This window comes from Camelus dromedarius, chromosome 9 (genome assembly GCF_036321535.1).
Source record: "Camelus dromedarius isolate mCamDro1 chromosome 9, mCamDro1.pat, whole genome shotgun sequence".
Classification (NCBI taxonomy): Eukaryota; Metazoa; Chordata; class Mammalia; order Artiodactyla; family Camelidae; genus Camelus; species Camelus dromedarius.
In genome coordinates, this window is record NC_087444.1 from 13,872,969 (window position 1) to 13,893,203 (window position 20,235).

Below are 20,235 nucleotides of genomic sequence, written 5' to 3' on the forward strand. Positions count from 1 at the left end.
TCATCCTCAAAGAGGTAAATCAACGGGCACCTTCCTAAGACTGTGTACTGACTACACAACCAGTCTGTAACAGTATTTCAAATTTTCAGATTCACCATAAAGCAAGTTCTGATCCCCAGAAATGTTTATTTACAGGCCTCCTTCTACATCAATGTCTATACCAATTGCTGGTGAGTCCGAATCTCTGGAAGAAGATAGAAAAGGTGGAGAGACTCTCAAAATTCATCTTGGGATAGCAGGTATGGATGTGTCACTTACTGGGTTTTCACTTTGTGAGAAACAGTACTACTTGATGTCCTAAACAATTCCCAAAGTGCCTCCCAGACTTAAAACTCTGTACATGACTTGAAATACACTGATAAGTATCAGCAGGGTTTTTTAACTATGCAATTTTTGTTGAAGCCAACGCTTCATTTAGTCTAAAGGCTATGTTATGCTCTGACAGATTAAAAGCTAAATGCTGTGGTGATACCCCCCCACCCCGACCCCCACCACTGTATGCTTCTGCTCCCTACGGATGCCACAACAGGACATGGCAGGACTTTTCCCACCCTACCCACCCAGCAGCTTCCGCCAGTCACCTCTCAGGTGTTGCTTCTCTTCCATGAATCACACACATCTGTCCGGTTCCCAGACGTTAGTGCACACCAGAGTCGCCTTATGGGCTTGGTAAACCATAGCTTGCTGATGCTGCAGCCAGAGTTTTTGATTAAGTAGATCTGGGTTGGGGCTTGAAAGCTACTTGACTGAGTTCCCAGGTGCTGCTGCTGCTGGGCCTCGGGCCACACCTTGAGAGCCACTTCTCCAGGCAAAGTCCCAGCCGTAGACAGTGTGCTCCCCAAGTCAGCAGCAGGTGAGGGAATGTCAAATTGGCTGGGGAAAAGGCACTTAGGGGCTTCCTTTTTCTCCCACACCATGTGACCATGGTTATTATTCGGAAGAATGAAAAGAAAGGTGCAGTGACGCAATTAACATTTTCCCCACTTTTCAGATTGCAAGGATATGGTTTCTTACAGATAATGAGGATTATGAACTCTCCTGATTTGGGATCAGTGAATCCTTTGTATACTTTCAACTTTTCCATTGGTGCCTTCTCTTCAGTGTTTAAATATTCTGAGTCCTTTCTCAGATTGGAAGCCAAACACTCATTAGCCTACATCCTGCCCTATCTGCTGCTCTTCCATGGGCCCCCGCCCTCTCTCTCTCTCACACACTTTCTATAGCCAAACTCATAGGAAGAATACACGGCCCATTTACTCCTAAATGCACACACACCCTGGTTTCTGCCTTCTGCCCTCTCTTGATCATGTCTCCAGGAACATGATTGTCAAGTCCTGTGGGCAGTTTTCATCTTTCTTGAGTCTTTCTCTTCCGGTGGCTCCCACCTCTCCTTCTCTAGCTTCTGGGGGCTCCTTTATCTTCTTGCACCTTCCTCTTAAAATGCTGGTGCTCCGCAGGATTTGGGTCCCTCCTCACTCTCCCTGGGCAGTGTCATCTATACTTGGAACTTAGCTATCAAATAAATGTAAATGTGACCATGTAAACATGAGTTAATATTTTTGATTTACAAATTTGTGTTGCCTCCAGACTTCATCCTAAACTCCAGGTACCTGTTTCCAAATGCTTTTTGGAAAGGTCCACTTCATGTCACAGACTGAAATTCGTCTGGTTATCTTTTTTCTCAACTAAGCCTCTAAGCTCTTTGCAATCAGGTCTTAATTTGTTTTGTATCAAGAGCATAAGGGCCAGAGACATGGTAGAAATTCAGTGACTAGTGAATGGGTGTCCTCAGGCGCCCCAAATTCCACACACCCAGCACGTCTTCCTGACTCTTGCTCCTGTATTTTCTACCTGTATTTCCCTCTTTACTTTCTGTGTGTCCTGGCACACTCTTCTAATTAGTAATTAAATACTTCCATTTGTCCCTGTCAGACGTCCCTCAGCTAGATTACTATGCAAATCTGCACTCCTTCACCCCCGTTCTTCCTGCTGCCAGAGTGATCTTTTCAAAATGTCCATCTGGTCCAGTCACACCCCTGCTTAAAGCCATTGAATTGTTTCCTTCCTTAAACTCATAGGAGAAGGTCCTTCTTTAGCAGGCATCCACTCATCTGTCTTCCCTCCAGTTATCTGCACCACTACCTTATGGCAACTTGACCGAACTTAACTTTCCTACAGACAAGGCATGCTTTCCCCCACCTAGTCTAGCCAAGGAATCCCTATGCATCATTAAAGACCTGAATTAACCTCCTGTATGAGGTCTTCGCCCTGTTACCAGCTAGTGCTCGATGCACTTGTCCTTTTTTTTTTTTTTTTTCTCATTCTTGTGGGACCCTGGCAGGTGGGAAAGCTTTTCTTGGGCATATGCCAGAAGGTAGCCAAGTTCCTGTGTGAGCAGTGAATGCTGGTCCCAGGACTTAAAGACTTTGTTCTCTCTGCCTCAGAAGCCCTACTCCTGCCCGTCATCCAGAGAAAAGTCTGCACTCAGAGAGGCAGGCAGGAAATCAAGGAGGACAGAGGTGTGGGGACAGGATTGTGGGGATGGTGGTCCTTTGGAGCTCTTGGTAGCTTCTTTTTGGTGCTTGTATTTTGGTACTTGGCAAAATGTATTAAAACTGCTTCAACTCTATAAACTGTGACGCATATATTTTATCTTATTTATTTTGTACCCCTCTATCTCTTACAGTATTGGGCACATGACCTGGTAGGGGCTTAATAAATACTTATTGAATGAATAAATTTTGAAAACCAGTAAACAAATGGATGAATTACGATCTGGCCAACCCTAGGAGTTAAATATATAATTCTTGATAGGAACCAACTATTTTGGTTGAGAATCTGGGTTTAGAACTAGTAGCTAATTGGGTTTAGAACCACCGTCAAGTAGGAAAAGGGATGTTCATTTGGATTTGTATCTTACAGTCTGTCCAGAGATGAGAAGCCTTTTGGAGAAGGGCCAGGTTCTCCAGTAGCTCACGTGTTTGGCAGCGTTCATCGGTCCATCTGTGTTCAATATCACTTATAGAACTGCTGCTATAATTGCTGCATTACTCAATTGGTTTTCTTTTGCCTCTAAGTGAAAAGTAGTTCTGATTTCCAGATATTTCGCCCTTGTGAAAATGGTCACAGTTCTGCATTCTGTGGAAGAAGCCTGGCTCTGGAAATACATAATTGGCATCTGGATTATGCACATTATCAGGGAAATACTAGAAATGGCTTTGACACTGCTTTTTTTTTTTTTTGTACATTTACTTTGAGACTGAATACTGTAATCAATTTCTGAAGAACTTTATTCTCAGTGCTACATCACATGCTGTGTTGATTTAAACCAAATTATAGCTTAGCACCAGCAACACGAACACGAAAGTAACAAAGTACTCTTTAGTCTACTGCTTTGATGGATTTGGGAGAGCAAGATTTCCTTAGAACCAAACAAAAACCTGGCAATTTTATGAGAATTTTTAAGAACATCTCAGACTCATTTTTATTAGAGAAACGTTAAACAGAAAAACTAAAATAGTTTTATTTACAATGAAGTGCTGTTAAATCTTACGAAAAGTACTATAATTCTTCAGTAAACTGAGGTATTTAAGTTCCTTGTATTTCTTGCAACACAGTTGTTTACATGGTACTGATTTAAAGAGATTTCTTTCTCTCTATAACTTGATAATGAACTTAGCAGTTTATAAAATCTGCAGAGTACAAGACAAATTGACCATTGACTTATTGGCAGTAATAGTAACATTATGTTATGACTCACTGCAGATCTCTCAGCAAAGAGTGCCTCTGTTCCAGATGAGCTTGGTGCCTGTGGACACTCTAGAACGTCAAGCTATGCAAGCCAGCAGTCCAAAGTATCAGGTAGAGGCTAAAAGTAAAGTTGAATTGCTCTAAAGGGACTTGGAATTGCTATGGTGAGGGAGAGAATATTTGGTTGCAGTGTGTTTGATACTTCGTATTACATCCAGAGTGATTTTCTCTGACAGGGTATAGCTCATGCCACTCCAGGTCATCTAGTTTCTCTGAGCTCTGCCACAGGAGAAACACCTCCATGGGAAGTACATCAACAGGGATCGAAAGTATTCTAGAGCCATGTGATGAAATTGAGCAAAAGATAGCTGAACCAAATCCTGATGCAGCTGACAAAGAAGATACAGCTTCAGAAACACCCAACAGGTAATCATTTTGGTCTTGGTTTAAATGGAAAAAAAACAACAACTTTGTTTTCATAACACAATTTTAAAAAGGAGGAAATTTTTAAAAATTATTTTCAAAGATGCCCAGTGAAACAAGATTCTGTAGAATCTCAGCTGAAGCGAGTTGATGACACCAGAGTGGATGCAGATGATGTTGTGGAGAAAATATTACAAAGTCAAGACTTCAGCCTAGATTCCAGTGCAGAAGGTGCGTAGATAACCATTAAGTACACATAGATGTATGTGATCCAGGTTTGTATGCTCCATGGGTCAGCAGTTAAGAGGCAGTGCATCACGATCCTGCCTGTTGCATTTTTGTAAAATAAATTTCACACCCCTAAAAATCTGAAGATAACTATGGCTCATTTGTTAATGGATATTAAATTCGTAAAAGAATTAACTTTAGTTTAAAAATACCAACTTTAAAGAAAGCTTCTGTTGTGTTTTTTAATTTATGCATCAGTGTCTGCCATGTTTGTATACCTTATGGTAGATACCTGCACCTGCTTTGTCACAGCGAGGCTTGAGTACCTCAAGTCCTGTTGTAATTTGGAAGGTTGGGTGGTGATCTTGAAATGATAGTAAATAACACAGTCCCTCGTTCCGTCCTTAGCAATTTCACTGAAACTGAAAATTTACATGCCACCAAATTGAAAGGTATAATTATTCATGCTGGTGTGAATAGAGAGCAGTTAACAATGGACTTAGTTTCATTATGTAACCGGTTGTAGAGAGAAATAATTAAACCCCACTTGAGGAAATTTGTAGGAACAGCTGCCTTCTTTGCTTGGCTTTAAGAAAGTTAATGAGACATAATTAGGGTATCTTGTAAATTGCCTGGTTTAAAACATGGATGTAGCTTGTTTTTTAAAGTTTTTTTTTATTTCTTTAATAAAGCTGAAATGTGAACTTACTATAATATGAATATTATTTGACAATAATCTAATAGTTGTACATGTAACAAATCCTGTAAATGTGTATTGCAGAAGAAGGACTGAGGTTATTTGTGGGTCCTGGGGGAAGAGCAACCTTCGGCAGTCGTCATCTTCCAAACAGGTATGGAGTCCAAATAGTATCTTACAAAAATAAAGAATAGACTGACTTTTTCTTTCAAATCTTCATGCGTAGAAGATGAAAGTTGCAAAGTTTGTATTAGATTGAGGCTAGAAAGCACAGTAATTAGTAATTCCATGAGAATTACAGCTCCTGGTATAGCTCTTAGTTTTCCTTATTCTGAGTATGTTTGAAATTGTATTTTATAAGTTTATTTGTTGGTTTCCTTAGATGTACTTTTAGAATGTATTAGTAGAGGACCAGTAGAGCACTGGGCAAGATGCACTATAAAAAGGACATTTAGAAAAGAGTTCTTAGCCTGATATCTTAGAGCAAAGCAAAACTGTGTTGTCCATCAGTGGTCTTGTGTGTCATGAGCCGTCACACAGCCCCTCAGCAGCGGATGCTGCTACTGACCTTGCTTGTCCTCTTTTCCCCACCATACTGGAGTCTAACATGCATGTTAGGAGAATAAGTTCAGAAAACCAATCTTCATTTTGCTAGTTATTCAGATTCAGAAGGAGAAAAGGCACCTGCCAAACTTAGCCATTCTGATTCCCGGCACTGCAGCCAGTGATAGTGAGCACAGGTGCTGAGGACACCTTAGAAATTCTGATCACTCCACTGCTTCCCCACAGCATGACCCCTGGGCACCCGGTGCTCAGTATTGCCCTGTAATATGTATGTCGAGTTCCAGCACAACTACAGAGTAAGTCAGAGTTGCAGGGGGAGGGAGCCCCCTTGGTCCAAGACAGTTCTTTTACTCTCCAGTGTTACTCTCAAAGCCTAAAACAATGTATAGTTTGTTTCTTCTACCAATACTTATTGTACTGAGTTCCTCTTGGGTGCCCAGCACATTGCAGGGCCCAAAGGGTACAAAGGAGGAAACACCTACATCAGCAACTACAATCAGGTATGACAGGTGGTAAGACAGGGAATAGAAATCTCATCTTAAGAGCAGCTCTACTTTTATCTGTTACGGATACTGAGGTTCTTCTAAGATGTTGTTTGTAAAAGGGGTTCTGCTGCTAAAGAATATTTTTTAATATATTGCTTTTTTTTTGCATTTAGTAAGTATTGTTTTATGATCGATACTTTGTAAGAAGTACCAAAGGATTTATCATGTGCTAGTTTGTAATTAAAAAGGAACCATGAAAAGGAAAGGAAAGGAAAGGAAAGGAAAGGAGAGGAGGGGAGAGGAAAGGAAAGAAGGAAGGAAGGAAGGAGAGAGAGGGGGTGAGGGAGGGAGGGGGGGAGAGAGACAGAAAGAAAGCAAAGGAAAGGGAAGAAAGAAAGAAAGGGAAAGAAAGAAAGAAAAAGAAAAATTCAGCTCCATCAAAAAGGCACTGGGTGTTTACAGGCTTATAGAAAACCTTTATCAGGGGAGTTCAGGTGTTCTGAGCACTCGCTGCCCTGGACTCCTCGCTGGGTGCCCTACAATAAACACCGCACTTTCCTTCACCACAAAAAAAACAAAACAAAAACAAAAAAAAACCCTTTATCTTCCCAGACCAAGAAGCAATGGAGGGAACATGTGTGTTCATTGCATTGTAACACAAGGCCAGGGTACTTACTAGGAGCATCAACAATAGCAAAACACCCTTTCCATTGATGAGGCCATTACTTAAGTGTTTCTCAGTACTTTATTCACAAAGCTTGCAAATTTTAAGTCTTTCAGTATTCTCCCTATTTCATTAATAGAGGTCAATTAGTAGCCGGCATAATAGGGCAAAGGCTAAGTTCCTGTAATAGAGACCCAAAAATACAATAGCCATCCTGGAGGGACAGCTTTGCCCCAGAAGTGATTCACTGATGCAGGTACCTCCATTTTTGTCCTTCACCATCCTCCTTACCTGTGTTGTCAAAATCGCTACTCGTCCAAGGCAAGCCATTCTCCCTTTAAGCAAGAGGGGTGGAAGTTGGCATGTCTCCATTCACGTTCCCTGGGGCTAACTTAGTCACAAGGCTGCACCTGTGTACAAAGGAGTTCAGGAAATGTGGTCTCTAGCCAAGCTGCCTGCACCTGGCTAAAACCACGAAGAAGGGGTGAGTAGATCTTGGGGGACAACCAGTGATCTGGCAAACCAAGCTCGTGAAGAAATAAATCCCTCTTCAAGGTCATTTTTCCCTTTTCATCTGCATTAATGACAGATACGACTTACAGTACTGACCACTTATAAAGATACTTGCAGATTTACGAATAATTTTTGTACTTTCTAGTAAAGTACCTTAAGACACGACACTACTAATGCAACTAAAAATTATCATCCATTAACTCAGTGCAAGACCTAGACTGTCAGAGTCAATATATGCTCCTGGATGAGGCCGATTTGGGGATTTATAAATAAGCATATTTGCCACAGTGTTGATAGGGTAAGAATTTGGAAACATTACTAGATTTTTGTGGGAATAAGTATGAGGTGATCAAGGACTAGACTAATCCCCGTGTATCAATTATAAACACTTAATATTTCAAGTGCTTTCTATCTCTGGTGTCCTTAAACCTTGTGGATATCAAATCAAGTAAAAAATTGCCTCATGCATTATCACTTTGGGGAGAAGGTTAACTGGAACAATTTCAAACACTAGAGTTCAAATTTTGAAGGTTTTGTTGGTTTCCCCCCCCCCCACTTTCAGGGTGGGGTCTGGAGCTTATGAACAAGTTGTGATCAAACGCTAGAAGTCAAGCTGGTTAGCTGAAGCTGCCCTGTGGGATTCAGATGTGGGCAGTCGAGCTATCAAGGCACTTTGTTCAAGCGCTTATAAGGAAATGAACCTATTTAAAAAATGAAGCCTGTTCATCTATCAAGAGGAAAGCCAACACTGATTTCTTCTCCGAAGGTGCCCACCACTGTCCTTTCTCACCCACCAACAGGGACCACAGGAAGGTAGTACTGGGGCAGTGTGCCTCGTGCGCTTGGAGATACATGGCTTCTGCGGTCACTGCACAGAATAATGAAAAGCCTGCTTTTTCTCTCTAAACATCCAGTGGGAAAAAACAGTGCTGTACCTCTGAGTATAGTTTTAGTGTCGAAGTGTAAAACCTGTGATAGAAGTGCTCGACAGAGTCGAGCTCTAATTAATTTTTGGTGTTGAGGACAGTAAGTGAAAATAATTTAAACCCTGTAGATTCTGCCAAGAATAAGTATAATTCCTGTGAAGGAAATCTTCCATATTATACTACCTGCATTATTGTACTAAGGTCATTAACTCTTTTTGATGCAATAATTGATATAAAATGTGGGTGTTTCGTGCTTTTGGAAAATGTTATACCACAACTTAAACATGTGAAATGCTTAATTCTTAAAGTATCAGTCATAAGTTGAATAACAAGCGTGAGTTATTTAAGTTTGAGGTATGTGAGTGGGTATAATGCCATTATTACGCCATGTGTATCATTACTTGTTAATTTTAGATGAGCTGCAGAACTCGCACTAGCACTATAGAAGAGGTTGGAGGTAAGTTTAAGATTTGGTGTGTTAGGGTTCCGTAAGACACCCTAGTGTTAGAGCTCTGTTAACTAACATAAGACTGTCTGCTGGTTTCAGAAGTCAGAATTTAGAACAACAAGAGGAAAATTGTGATATGATCAGAAACAGAGCTGCCTTTTCTACTTAAGTTCAGGCTTATCTGAAACTGAAAATTATTCCAAGGAGGTAATGGATAAAAGACAGGGGACAGCCACTTGACATCACTGACACGGACTCGTGGTTTTCTGTTTTGGCCCCCTTGATCAGATACATGTTTTCTTCTTTACTATATCAGAAATTAGTTATTTTGAAGTGAGAATAGAATGTCACATGCATCAAATAAGCTTTTGAAATAAGAATATCTGATCTGGATCCAGTTCAATAGCACAGCAGATAAACCGTAAGAGTTTTTCTAGTCTCACGTGACAGTTTCTGTGTGGAAAGACCTCAATTTGCTTGGAATCCACTCAATCACTGAAGAAAAATGTTGGTTGTATAGAACTAGTAATTCCCAGTCCTTACTTTCCAAACCATGTCCAAGAAATGTAGTATGTTAGAATAGAATTACTTTGGTCTAATGGTTTCATGTTGGCAAAATAAGGGCAAATATATATTATTTTTTTAAGAAAATTTATTTTAATATCCAAATTTAGAAGCTTGAAAGTTTTTGAATAGTTCATGTTAGGATTTTTGTTTAATGTTTCAAGGATTGGGCATTCCAAATTAATTCAATACTACTTTTATAAATAATAGATTCTGAGGTTTTTTAAGAGAGATAACGCCCCACTTTAAAATATTCTGAATGTTGAGAGATAGGATTTTCTGAGTCACCAGTTATACTTTCTTATTTTTTAAGATTTGTTTTGAAAGAAAAAGATTGACCTTATCATTTTAGTCTAACCAAGGAAAATATTACTGTAAGTGGTAAACGACTTGCTGTCTGCAAATAAACAGGTGAACTGATCCATTCATTATATATTATGGGAAGGAAAAAGAATCAAAGTTTTTAATAGAGATATGAAGATATTGTTTAGAGAGATAGTTATTGACATGTCTTAAAAACATATTTTTCTATTTTCAAAGTATTATTCCTAAGCTATATTTTTTATTGGCACTTCTGCAAATGATTTTGCAGTTTTGAAAGTGATAATGAAAACTGGATTGTAAATTAGGTTCAGTGAGGACATTCTTCAGAGACGTAAAAGATGCTGTGATTAGGGCACTGCCCCATCTTCCTCATCCTTGGCTGCCCTTCGCCCAGGACCTTCATACAAGACTGGCCCTTGGTATTTAATATGATATAGAATTATTTTTAAAAAACAAAGTGTGGAGAGATTTTGAAAAGCATGAAAATCGTGCCTTTATGATTTGAGCGGCCACCAGGTACATCTTGATTTACGTAGGAGTAAATATTTCAGATTTTTTTACCAAATAAAAATATTAGAAAGAAAAAAAATGACAATATCCTCTGTAGTCAGTGAAAGTCTGGATTCATTTTATTCTATTTTGTGTCCCGTCAGCAACTTTGTAATCACATTTCATTACAGTCCTTGAAAATATTTGTTAAAAGACCAAGTGTTCATCTTACTTTCTAGTTTTTCTTAGAGTATGTACTGTTAATGTCTTAACCATGTAGCTGTTAAAAAAAAAATCTGCTTATTAAATACCAAGTCCACTTTGGGTTCCATTTTGAGGTTAGAAAATTGAATTTGAAAATTAAATCATAATAAATTTTTAATTTTTAAATATTAAATATTTTATTTTTTAATAGCAAAGTTGAATTTTAAATCATCCAGTCTTAGAGAATTTGCAGATGTATATAACATTTTCTTTTTCTAATCTTATACTAGAGAAGAAGATTCATGGTATTTTAAAGCTATGTATTTGTGATCAGGTAATGAAGTGTCTTAAATACCTTGCTTGGAGAAAATACAGAGACCAGTCAGGAGCCCACATCTTGTGCTGGTGACCAAGACTAGAGAGGATGTGAAGGGTAGCATAAGGGCAGGGAAGGCCCTGGACCCATCGGTTTACACTCTGATGGTCAACTCCCCTTTGCCATGGTGGTGCTGAAGGCTTCTGTAAATGGACAACTGATTCCGATTAGTACTTAAAATCTGAGAAAGTCTTGACCAAGAATCCTAAAGTCCACCATCCCATTCCAGCAAAATACTGTCAGAGTAATGATGTCCAAACTAACTTCTTTGTTTTTTTTTTTTTTTTTTTAATGAAAACCATGAGCCACAGAGGTCCACCACTTAGCCCATTTGTTGCTAGAAGGGGAAAAAAAATCTCCTACTAGCTCCAGTCAAAACATATTCAGGTATTGATGAGTTTTAATAAGTTAAAACACCCAGAAGTATTTTTAGAATTTAAGATTTCCATGCTGATAAGACCCCTTTGCAAGTTCAAGCTGATGGTATTATTACATACTTCATTGACGTTCTCTGACGTGTTAGGCTTCTGTTATATATGATAGTGCTCTGAAAGAGACTGGGCTCATGACAGGGTTGCATTTTATTTTAACAGACCTTTAACTGGGGCAGTTCAGAAAATATACTTGGTCAGTTCTCCTCGGTGGTACGTCATGTTAATATAGTCTAGTACTGCAGTTGAAATTGTGTTATGCTGTGACCCATATGTTGGCTTAGGTACTGTGCACAGTCTTAATAGCTGAGATGTTGTTAAAGAATATGAAGTCTAAAAATACAAAGGGTAAAATATGCCTATATTAACCTGTTGTAAGATTGCTTTGGAAATAAAGGCCTTATTCCTATATACATGACTTCTCATAAGATAAAATATACACATTATATTTTAAATGGTCGTGTGAGTGGTCCCTAGTTTCTCTCCATATGACAAAGCTGGCAAAATTTTTAATTTACATGGACTGCATACTCCACATTTACACGTTTATGTCCATCATATATATATATATATATATATATATATATATATATATATATATATATATATATATAACATAATATATATATATTGTTATATATATATATAACAATTCTCTTGCTAATATTCATTGACTAAATCCCATATACAGGAAGACATTTAGGGTATATTGAGCTCAATTATTTTTTTGGAAACACATTTTATTTTGAGAATCACCTTCCTCTTACCCATTTTATTTGGTTCCCTGGAAGTTGATACAGTTGTGGATAATCATGTAAATGTGTATGAAAAATTTTTTATTGAAGTGATTCCATTAGTATTCAAATCTGTAATACTTGGAGAATGACCTTCATATTTAAGTATTTCTTTGTTTTAACTGTCCAACTATAAATCCAGGATATGTTTTCCTTTTTTTACCAAAACTAATTTTTTATTGTTAAATATCTGAGAAATGTAAAAGTGAATCTTACACATGTTCAATAAAAATCATATCTTAAAGTTTAGAAGAGTTTAGCCTTTAAAATTTCAGTTAAGATTCTATCAGAAATCTGTGAGATTTTTGCCAAGGAAAGAAAATGAAAGGAAAAAAACCAGTGTATAACTTCTCCCTGGGGGATTCCCTTTACCTGTGGCCAGGCAGTAGAGAAAGAATACAGACCTGAATGCCTCTGGTGAAACACATTTCTCTGAGGCCTGAGGCAGCCCCTGCAGTCCCGTGGGCAGGCACTTGGGAGTAAGACAAACTTGAGTCTGAATTCAGATTCCCATCTGAACATGTTTCCTAATCTAGGATGGAGAAAATACCACTGACTCTTTTGGGTTGTGATGAAGAACACAGGAGCTGATGTTAAGAATATGCTGCCTAGGAGGCACTCAGTTGATCAAGCCCACATTGGTCTTTGTGTAGCATCTACACGCATATCTTATTTCTAGAAGATGGTCAATAAATGTGCATTATGAGAGGTTAAGATCATGACTGAAATGGTACTCAGGGTCACCACACCCTTGTACAGACTGTTTTGACTAGAACGTCCTCACAGAGAGGAAAAACAATGCCAACACATTCCCTCTGCTGATACTCAGATTATAACAGCAATTTAAAGTTAATAAAGAACTATGGTTCAATGTGAGTTTGAACCCAGATCTCTCTATGTAGATTGTCATGACTTCCCTGGACAGTGCAGATTATGAAAGTTTACTGAGTTAAGAAGAAAGCATCCTACATGCTGGCAGAAGTGGGGTGGGGTATAGGTACTCCAGGGGAAACCCTCAAACCTCCTCCCCAGTACATAGAACCGTACAGGATCATCTGGGATAACTTTGTGCACACAGCAGAACCTGGCATGACCCTCTGATCTATCCCCTCAAACCTTTCTCTTTTTTTTTTTTAATATAGGTTGATGTACAATACTATTTAAGTCACAGGTATACAACATAGTGATTCACAATTTTTAAAGCTTATACTCCATTTATAGTTATTATAAAATATTGGCTATATTCCCTGTGTTGTACAATATATCCTTGTACCTTATTTATTTCATACATAATAGTTTGTACATTTTAGTCCCCTACCCCTGTTGTACCCCTCCGCCATTTCCTCTGCTCACTGGTAACCATTAGTTCTCTGTATTTGTAAATCTGTTTCCTTTTTTGTTACATTTACTAGTTTGTTTTATTTTTTTCAATTCCACATATAGGTGCTTTCATACAGTATTTTTCTTGCTCTTGCTGACTTATTTCACTTAGCATAATACCCTCCAAGTCCATCCATGTTGTTGCAAATGGCAAAATTTCATTCTTTTTATGGCTGAGTAGTATTCCATCGTGTGTGTGTATCCCACATCTTCTTTATACATTCATCTGTTGACACTTAGGTTGTTTCCATTTCTTGGCAACTGTAAATAATGCTGCTATGAGTGTTGAGATGCATGTATCTTTTCAGATTAGTGGGGTGTTTTTTCTTTCTTTGATATATACCCAGGAGTGGAATTGCTGGGTCATATGGTAGTTGCATTTTTAGTTTTTTGAGAAACTTCCATACTGTTTTCCAGTGTCTGCACCAGTATACATTCCCACCAACAGTGTAGGAGGGTTCCCTTTTCTCCACATCTTTGCCAAAATTTGTTGTGTTCTTTTTGACGATGGCCATTCTGACAGTTGCAATGTAATACTTCATTGTGGTTTTGATTTGCATTTCTCTAATAATTAGCAGTGTTGAGCATCTTTTCATGGGCTTGTTGGCCATCTTTATGTCTTCTTTGGAAAAATGTCTATTTTAGTCTTCTGCCCATTTTTTAATCAAGTTGTTTGGGGTTTTTGGGGTTTTGCATTTTTTGGGGGGGTTTTTTGGGTTTTTTGATGTTGAGTTGTATGAGCTGTTTATATATTTTGAATATTAACCCCTTATTGGTCATATCATTTGCAAATATTTTCTCCCATTCCATAGGTCGTCTTTTCATTTTGTTGATGATTTCCTTTGCTGTGCAAAAGCTCTTAAGTTTGGTTAGGTCCCATTTGTTTATTTTTGCTTTTACTTCTTTTGCCTTGGGAGACTTACTAAGAAAGTATTGCTACAAGTTGTATCAGAATGTTTTGCTCATGTTCTCTTCTAAGAGTTTTATGGTGTCATGTTTTATATTTAGGTCTTTAAACCTCTTTGAGTTTATTTTTGTATATGGTGTGAGGGAGTGTTCTAACTTCACTGATTTACATGTAACTGTCCAGCTTTCCCAGCACTACCTGTTGAAGAGACTGTCTTTTCTCCACCATATTTTCTTGCCTCTTTTGTTGTAACTGACCATAGATATGTGGGTTTGTTTCTGGGCTCTATTCTGTTCCATTGATCTATGTTTCTGTTTTTGTGCTATACCACACTGTTTTGATTACTATGGCTTTATTGTATTGTCTCAAGTCAGGGAGCATGATTCTTCCAGCTCTGTTCTTTCTCAAGATTGTTTTGGCTATTCAGGGTCTTTTGTGTTTCCATACAAATTTTTAAATTACTTGTTCTAGCTCTGTGAAAAGTGCCCTTGGTACTTTGACAGGAATTGCACTGGATCTATAGATTGCCTTCGATAGTGTGGTCATTTTAACAATATTAATTCTTCCAGTCCATCAGCACAGAATATCTTCCTATCTGTTTGTGACCGGCCCCCTCAGAACTTCTCACCCACATCTCAGGCATGGGGTCCCCAGACCCAGCCTTCTTATATGACTTACCCCACCCTCCCTCAGCACCTAGTGTTTTCCTCTCCCTCTCTCTCCCTTCCTCCTTATAGTCTCCCCTTTCCTTCACCTTATTTTACCTTTTCACTCCTGTATATACATAGCACATACCTGGTTGCAGCACATGTAAGGAAACAAAACCTTTCTGTTTGCATGACACGAAATCTTTGGTGGAGTTAATCCACCCCACATTACACAAAATGCATCACAAATTTTAGGAAACATAAACAGAAAAGGCTTACATTTAGACATTTTCTGAGTCGGTGATCTCTATTCCCGAGGGACCCACAAAATAAGGAAGTGTCAGAGACCATCCTGTATGAATTAAGACTTCATTCCTATGCAGTTACAGCTCAGCTGGGTTGAGATATCTCCTCAGCCATTTAAGAAATTGACTCCACTGCTAGACCTTTAGACCATTTCAGGAGTGATCTTCCTGAGTATGCACTGCAAAAAGCTTTAAACCTCTAAAGAAAATGGGCGTAACTAGGATTTTTTTTTTTTTTCTGGGACTTATTTATATCAGGGAGTCCTCAAAGCAAAGGACTGCATTTACTTTAAGTGGGAAAAGTGTGCCACCTTCTGGTACTGAACTTCAGTGATTCAGTTCAAATCTGCCTCTCCCACATGTGTCTGGCTCTTCTATCCCCTATATTCCATTGAATTAATACCAAAGGAAAAAAAAAAAAAACCTTTGTGTTTTTCAATACTAAATGTTAAAAATTTGAAATACGTGCAAAAAGATTTTAAAGCATTGCATACTTTGCCTAAATAAGGTAAAATTGTTTTCCTTTAGTATGGGATTAATGAAAGATTCTGTAAGTTGAGTGACATGATGATTCCTCCTGGAAAGGACTGGGTGGTCAGCATGATCAAGGGATTCTAGACAGAGGCACAAGTCTGGATAAAGACATAGCAATGCAAAAACACAGCCTACTCCATGAAAGCAGAGTGTCTGAGTCAAAGATGAGGTGGGGGAGTACGGAGTGATGCAGCGTTTCCGGGAAAGAACAGAATGATCAGAGTTTGACTAGTTCCAGGTAGGGTCCCATCATACAGGATGAAATGGAGTCGGCAGCAGTAACTGCACCGGTGCTGGCACAGAGCACATACAGTTTGACAGGAACTTAGAACCCAGCAGATAAATGGGCGGAGGCCACTGACAGGTAACTGCCAAAAGATGGGTGTATAACTAGCCTGCCGCTGGCTTCAAAAACCAGTTGCAGAAGAGGTGAAGTTTACTGTCCAAATTTGACTTTCAGCTCTTACCCACTGGTTTGCTAGATCTCCCCAATACTCCTGAAGTTGCCTACTTCAGGATGTCCCCAAAGGTACGCACTGTACACAGTGAAAAACCATGTTGGCCATAGTTAGCACAGTTAACACCTGCATCCTCCATGAAGGAATAATCAAGGTTCCACCATGGCCCTGCTGGCAGTGCTCAGTCCTGACCTCCCGTCTGCAGCTGCTCAGCTCAGTCTCCGCAGTGCCAGGTATAACAAGGTGATTTGGTTGGCACCCAAACTCTGGCTCTAGCTGAGGGAATTACTTTCACTTGGAATAATTTCCTGACAGAAATGAGAGCCCCCAGGGGCTAAGAGCATTACGGTAAGGACAGCTGAACTGCCAGGTGTTCTGGAGACAGGAAGATTGGGAAGGAGAGGAGAGAGAAGGGTGGGGCGGTGAGAAGCTAAGGGAAGGATGCTAAGGCCGGTGCTGCCGTGAGGAGTGTCCTGTGAGTCTTGTGGAGACCCTGGAGGGGCGGGCAGAGTTTCACATATCAGTTGTGTGGCAGCTGCACTCGAAGGGAGTGCTGTGAGCTTCTAAGAAATCTCAGAAATCCTTAAAAGGGTTCTCAAGTTGCCCAGACCATGGAAATAGGAATTACTGCCAAATCTTATTCAGATCTCAGGTGCCCGGGAAGGCCCAGCTAACACCTGGTAACACAGATTTCAGCCTACTCTGGTGGGCGGGCCATGGTGGAGGCAGTGGTGGTAACTTTCCAAGAAAAATCTGCAGGTATAATTCTGCCTCCTACAGAACCACATTTTTCATAGCTATACAGTGCAGTTTAATTCCTGGGAGCAAAGTTTCTGTTCTTAAAGCCTCTATAGTTACAAACTGTGGCTCATTCAAGTGGTTTTCCTAGAAAAAGTTTACAGTCGGCCCTCCCAAAGGCCAGTAGTTCTTGCAAAACCGGAATTTATACTTACTTGGGAAGAAATAAGAAACCTTCAGTAATTTTCTAAGCAGTGAAATGGAAGGGTTGGGGGCAAACTGTTGAGGGATATTTAATTCCTTCTTTATATCTTTGTGAGCAGTCTGGGTTTTTTAGCATGAACTTGCATTACTATTAATTTTTCTTAAAAAGCATTATGTAATCATTTAAAAAGAATGGAGTATAAATAGATGGAAGTGAATCTATAAAACACATTACTAATGATAAAGAAAGCTGCATCAAAAAATGTATAATACCGTATATATGAAATAATTTGATGTCAGAAAATAAGTATTTTGGGGGGAGGGTATAGCTCAGCTGGTAGAGTGCCTGCTTCCCATGCATGAGGTCCTGGGTTCAATCCCCTGTTCCTCCATGAAAATAATAAGTAAATAAATAAGAACCTAGTTACCTCCCCCAAAAATTAAAAAAAAAAAAAAACTTTAACCAAAAAAACAAAATAAATAAAAAATTTTAAAAATATTTAAAAAGGAAATATTTTATCCGCTGGAATCCTATGAGGAATGGTGGGCTCTCTTTAAGAAAAGTCATGAATTTGAGAGACAGGGAGTTCCCAATGGTGTTAGAAGGCAGGTATTAAGGAAAAAGTTTAAAGTCTATAAAGTTTACTTGAAATTCCATTAATTAATGAATTGTCTTAATTTTTACAGTATTCCTTTTGTAATTTAAAATTCTTAGATTATAGAAAACAATCTGCAGTTTTATTGGTGGGGTTTGTTTTGTTTGAGGGGGGCTGAGGGAAAGGTAGCAACCGCCTTTCAGATCAACATTTCAAACAACTGAAGGTCAGGCTTTGCCGAAGTTGAAGATACTTGAAGATACATGTGCTTCCCCTGCCGCACAGCCTCTGCAACCAGACTTCTCAAACTAATGCTCTTAAAGCAGTGCTTCTTAGGGGTCTTATGACAGCAGCAAACATGCCTTACCCAACATGGAAGGTGCAATATATAACCAGGAGGGGTTCAACAAGAAAAGATTTTTAATTATATAAAACATTGCCCCAGATACAAAGAGCCTACGATTATGCAGCCCACCAAATTGGAGGGCAGGGAGAGCAGAGAGGGCGTGGAGGGCCCTACTCCCACCAACATATGTGACTGTGAAATTTCAGATACAGAAACATTTTCACATTTTTAAATTTTTCTGTCCCTTTTCTCAGGAACTTCCTGTCCACTTATTCTCCAAAACTCAAGAGTAGGGATGAAAAGCCATAGGCCTTCCAGCACTGCACCCTGGGGAGCTGGTTTCCAGTGAGCTGGGGATGCCCAGGGAGCGGCAGTAAAGAGAGGAGGAGGCAGGTGTAACAGAGGCAGTGGCTGGAGGGGACTGTCCCTCATTTCAGCAGGTGACCACACTCCGTGGGTGTCTATGACACTTGAAATCTGGCTAGGGACTCCACAACTCATTCTGTGTACATACATGAGTAGGGTTGCCAGCGTTCTGTTTTCTTTAAATCTGACACTTGATCCTTTGGTCCCAGAAAGACTTTTGTATGTGGAAGAATTACTGTGTTCACTTTCTAGGTCTGCAGGTATCCATTACTTGAAAACTGGCTGCCTGGATACACTAATGAGCCTTATTATCCAAAGTGGATATTGAAATTACCTAACATTCTTAAGATGAACAAAGCTACCTCAGACGGGCCAGACACTATACTCTAGTGCTTGCAAGGACACTGTCATGGGGATGATGCCCCCTTTATACACATTATTCCCTTAGCAGACCTAACTTTGGCAGCATTTGTAGCAATAAGAAATTAAGTCCAATTGCTTTTCTCCCTTTAGAAAGAGCTCTGTGCTGCTAAAGAGTGAGGGTATATGACTTTTTTCGTTTAGAACAAAGATCTGCAAACTATGAGCAAAACCTGGCAGCTGCCCTTTTTAGTATAACTGTAGTGGAACACAGCCACATCCATTTTTCTGTTCACCTCGAGCAGAGCGGAACAGTTGTAAAGTCGAAAGTTACCCTGTCCCTACAGGAGCATCTGCTGACCCCCAGCTTGGAACCACTCAACATGCAAATCAAGGCCTGTATCAAGATAGACAGGTAAAGAGGAAGAGGAATGTAGGGGCAGGAGTTACAGAGATGTGGGGGAGCCGTGGCAGGGCGGGGTGGCCCCATCACCCATGGCAGTCATGAGCATTTAAAACGTTTCTGGGAGGTGATTAAGCCTTAACAAAGTTAATCAGTTAATTTTCAGAGCCATGGCTAGAAAACCTTGGTTTGAACAGAAAAGCAATGAGAAGGAAACCCTGGAAAGCTGCACAGGCCTAGAAAGGTGAGGATGGAGGGCCCTTCGGGCAGGGCAGGGGCGGAGGTGGGAGGGTGCCAACCTCTAGACTGTATGCATTCAGGAGTAAAATCGGTTTAAGTCCACAGTAGGGGTCTGAAGGGGCATTTCGTGGTTAACACTTCTTTTCCGGAATCCCTTTGTTCCACTCACCACCCTCCTCCCCAAATCCACTTTCCATCTACTTAATATTAACCCTTCAGAATTACAGCCCCTGAAGAGGGGAGGGTATAGCTCGAGTAGAGGGTAGGGTGCATGCTTAGTATGCCCAAGGTTGTGGGTTCAATCCCCAGTGCCGCCTCTAAAAATAAGTAAGTAAACCTAATTACCTCTCCTCACCAAAAAAAAGTGGGCAGGTCCCCACTCTGCCCAGCCACAGCCTGTTTCAGGACATTCTGATTGCGGAAAGTTGCCACCATGTTCTTTCTCCCACTTGTGCTTTAGCAGAAGCCCGCCAAGTGGGCACATGGCCTCCCAGAGTAAATGACTGCACTTCCCAGCATCCCTTGCTGTAAGGTATGGCCATGAGGCTTCCATCTGGCCAAGCAGCAGGAAAAGTGCAGACAGCCGGCACATGCCCTCTGTCCCTTCCCTTTTCTTTTCCTTTATACTGGCTTAGAATGTGCAAGTGGCAGCTAAAGCTCAGACATCCCTCTTTGTCCCCGAGGTGCACACGAAGTACAGGGCCTGGCAAGATAGACGTGTGGGCCCATGGGGGTCCCACACCTGGTCGGCTCACCTCTGCACTCCCAAGCCTGAGGAAGAAATGTCTCCCTCCTGGACCACTGTTTCTCCCCGTTACGAGAAGCTCTATTTCCCTCCCTCCTATGGCTGCTACCACCCCAAGTCCAGCCA

General features: G+C 40.0%; 1 protein-coding gene and 1 non-coding gene across 4 annotated transcripts in view; both read left to right on the forward strand.

Moving 5' to 3' along the window:
* EEIG2 (EEIG family member 2) overlaps positions 1-20,235 on the forward strand; it is a 74,734-nt gene that overhangs the window by 44,782 nt on the left and 9,717 nt on the right. The window contains exons 6-11 of one of the 3 annotated variants that reach the window (XM_064488786.1): positions 136-239; positions 3,766-3,861; positions 3,987-4,176; positions 4,277-4,404; positions 5,183-5,252; positions 8,125-11,499. In XM_064488786.1, coding sequence (XP_064344856.1) covers positions 136-239; positions 3,766-3,861; positions 3,987-4,176; positions 4,277-4,404; positions 5,183-5,252; positions 8,125-8,230 — 694 coding nt within the window. In that variant the 3' untranslated portion in view covers positions 8,231-11,499. Of the gene's footprint in view, positions 1-135; positions 240-3,765; positions 3,862-3,986; positions 4,177-4,276; positions 4,405-5,182; positions 5,253-7,886; positions 11,500-20,235 lie in introns of those variants that run through there. The other 2 variants (XM_010975882.3, XM_010975883.3) reach the window with 2 other exon arrangements.
* On the forward strand, positions 17,372-17,445 carry TRNAG-CCC (transfer RNA glycine (anticodon CCC)). Its single transcript has one exon. It is a non-coding gene; the product is annotated as a tRNA-Gly (tRNA).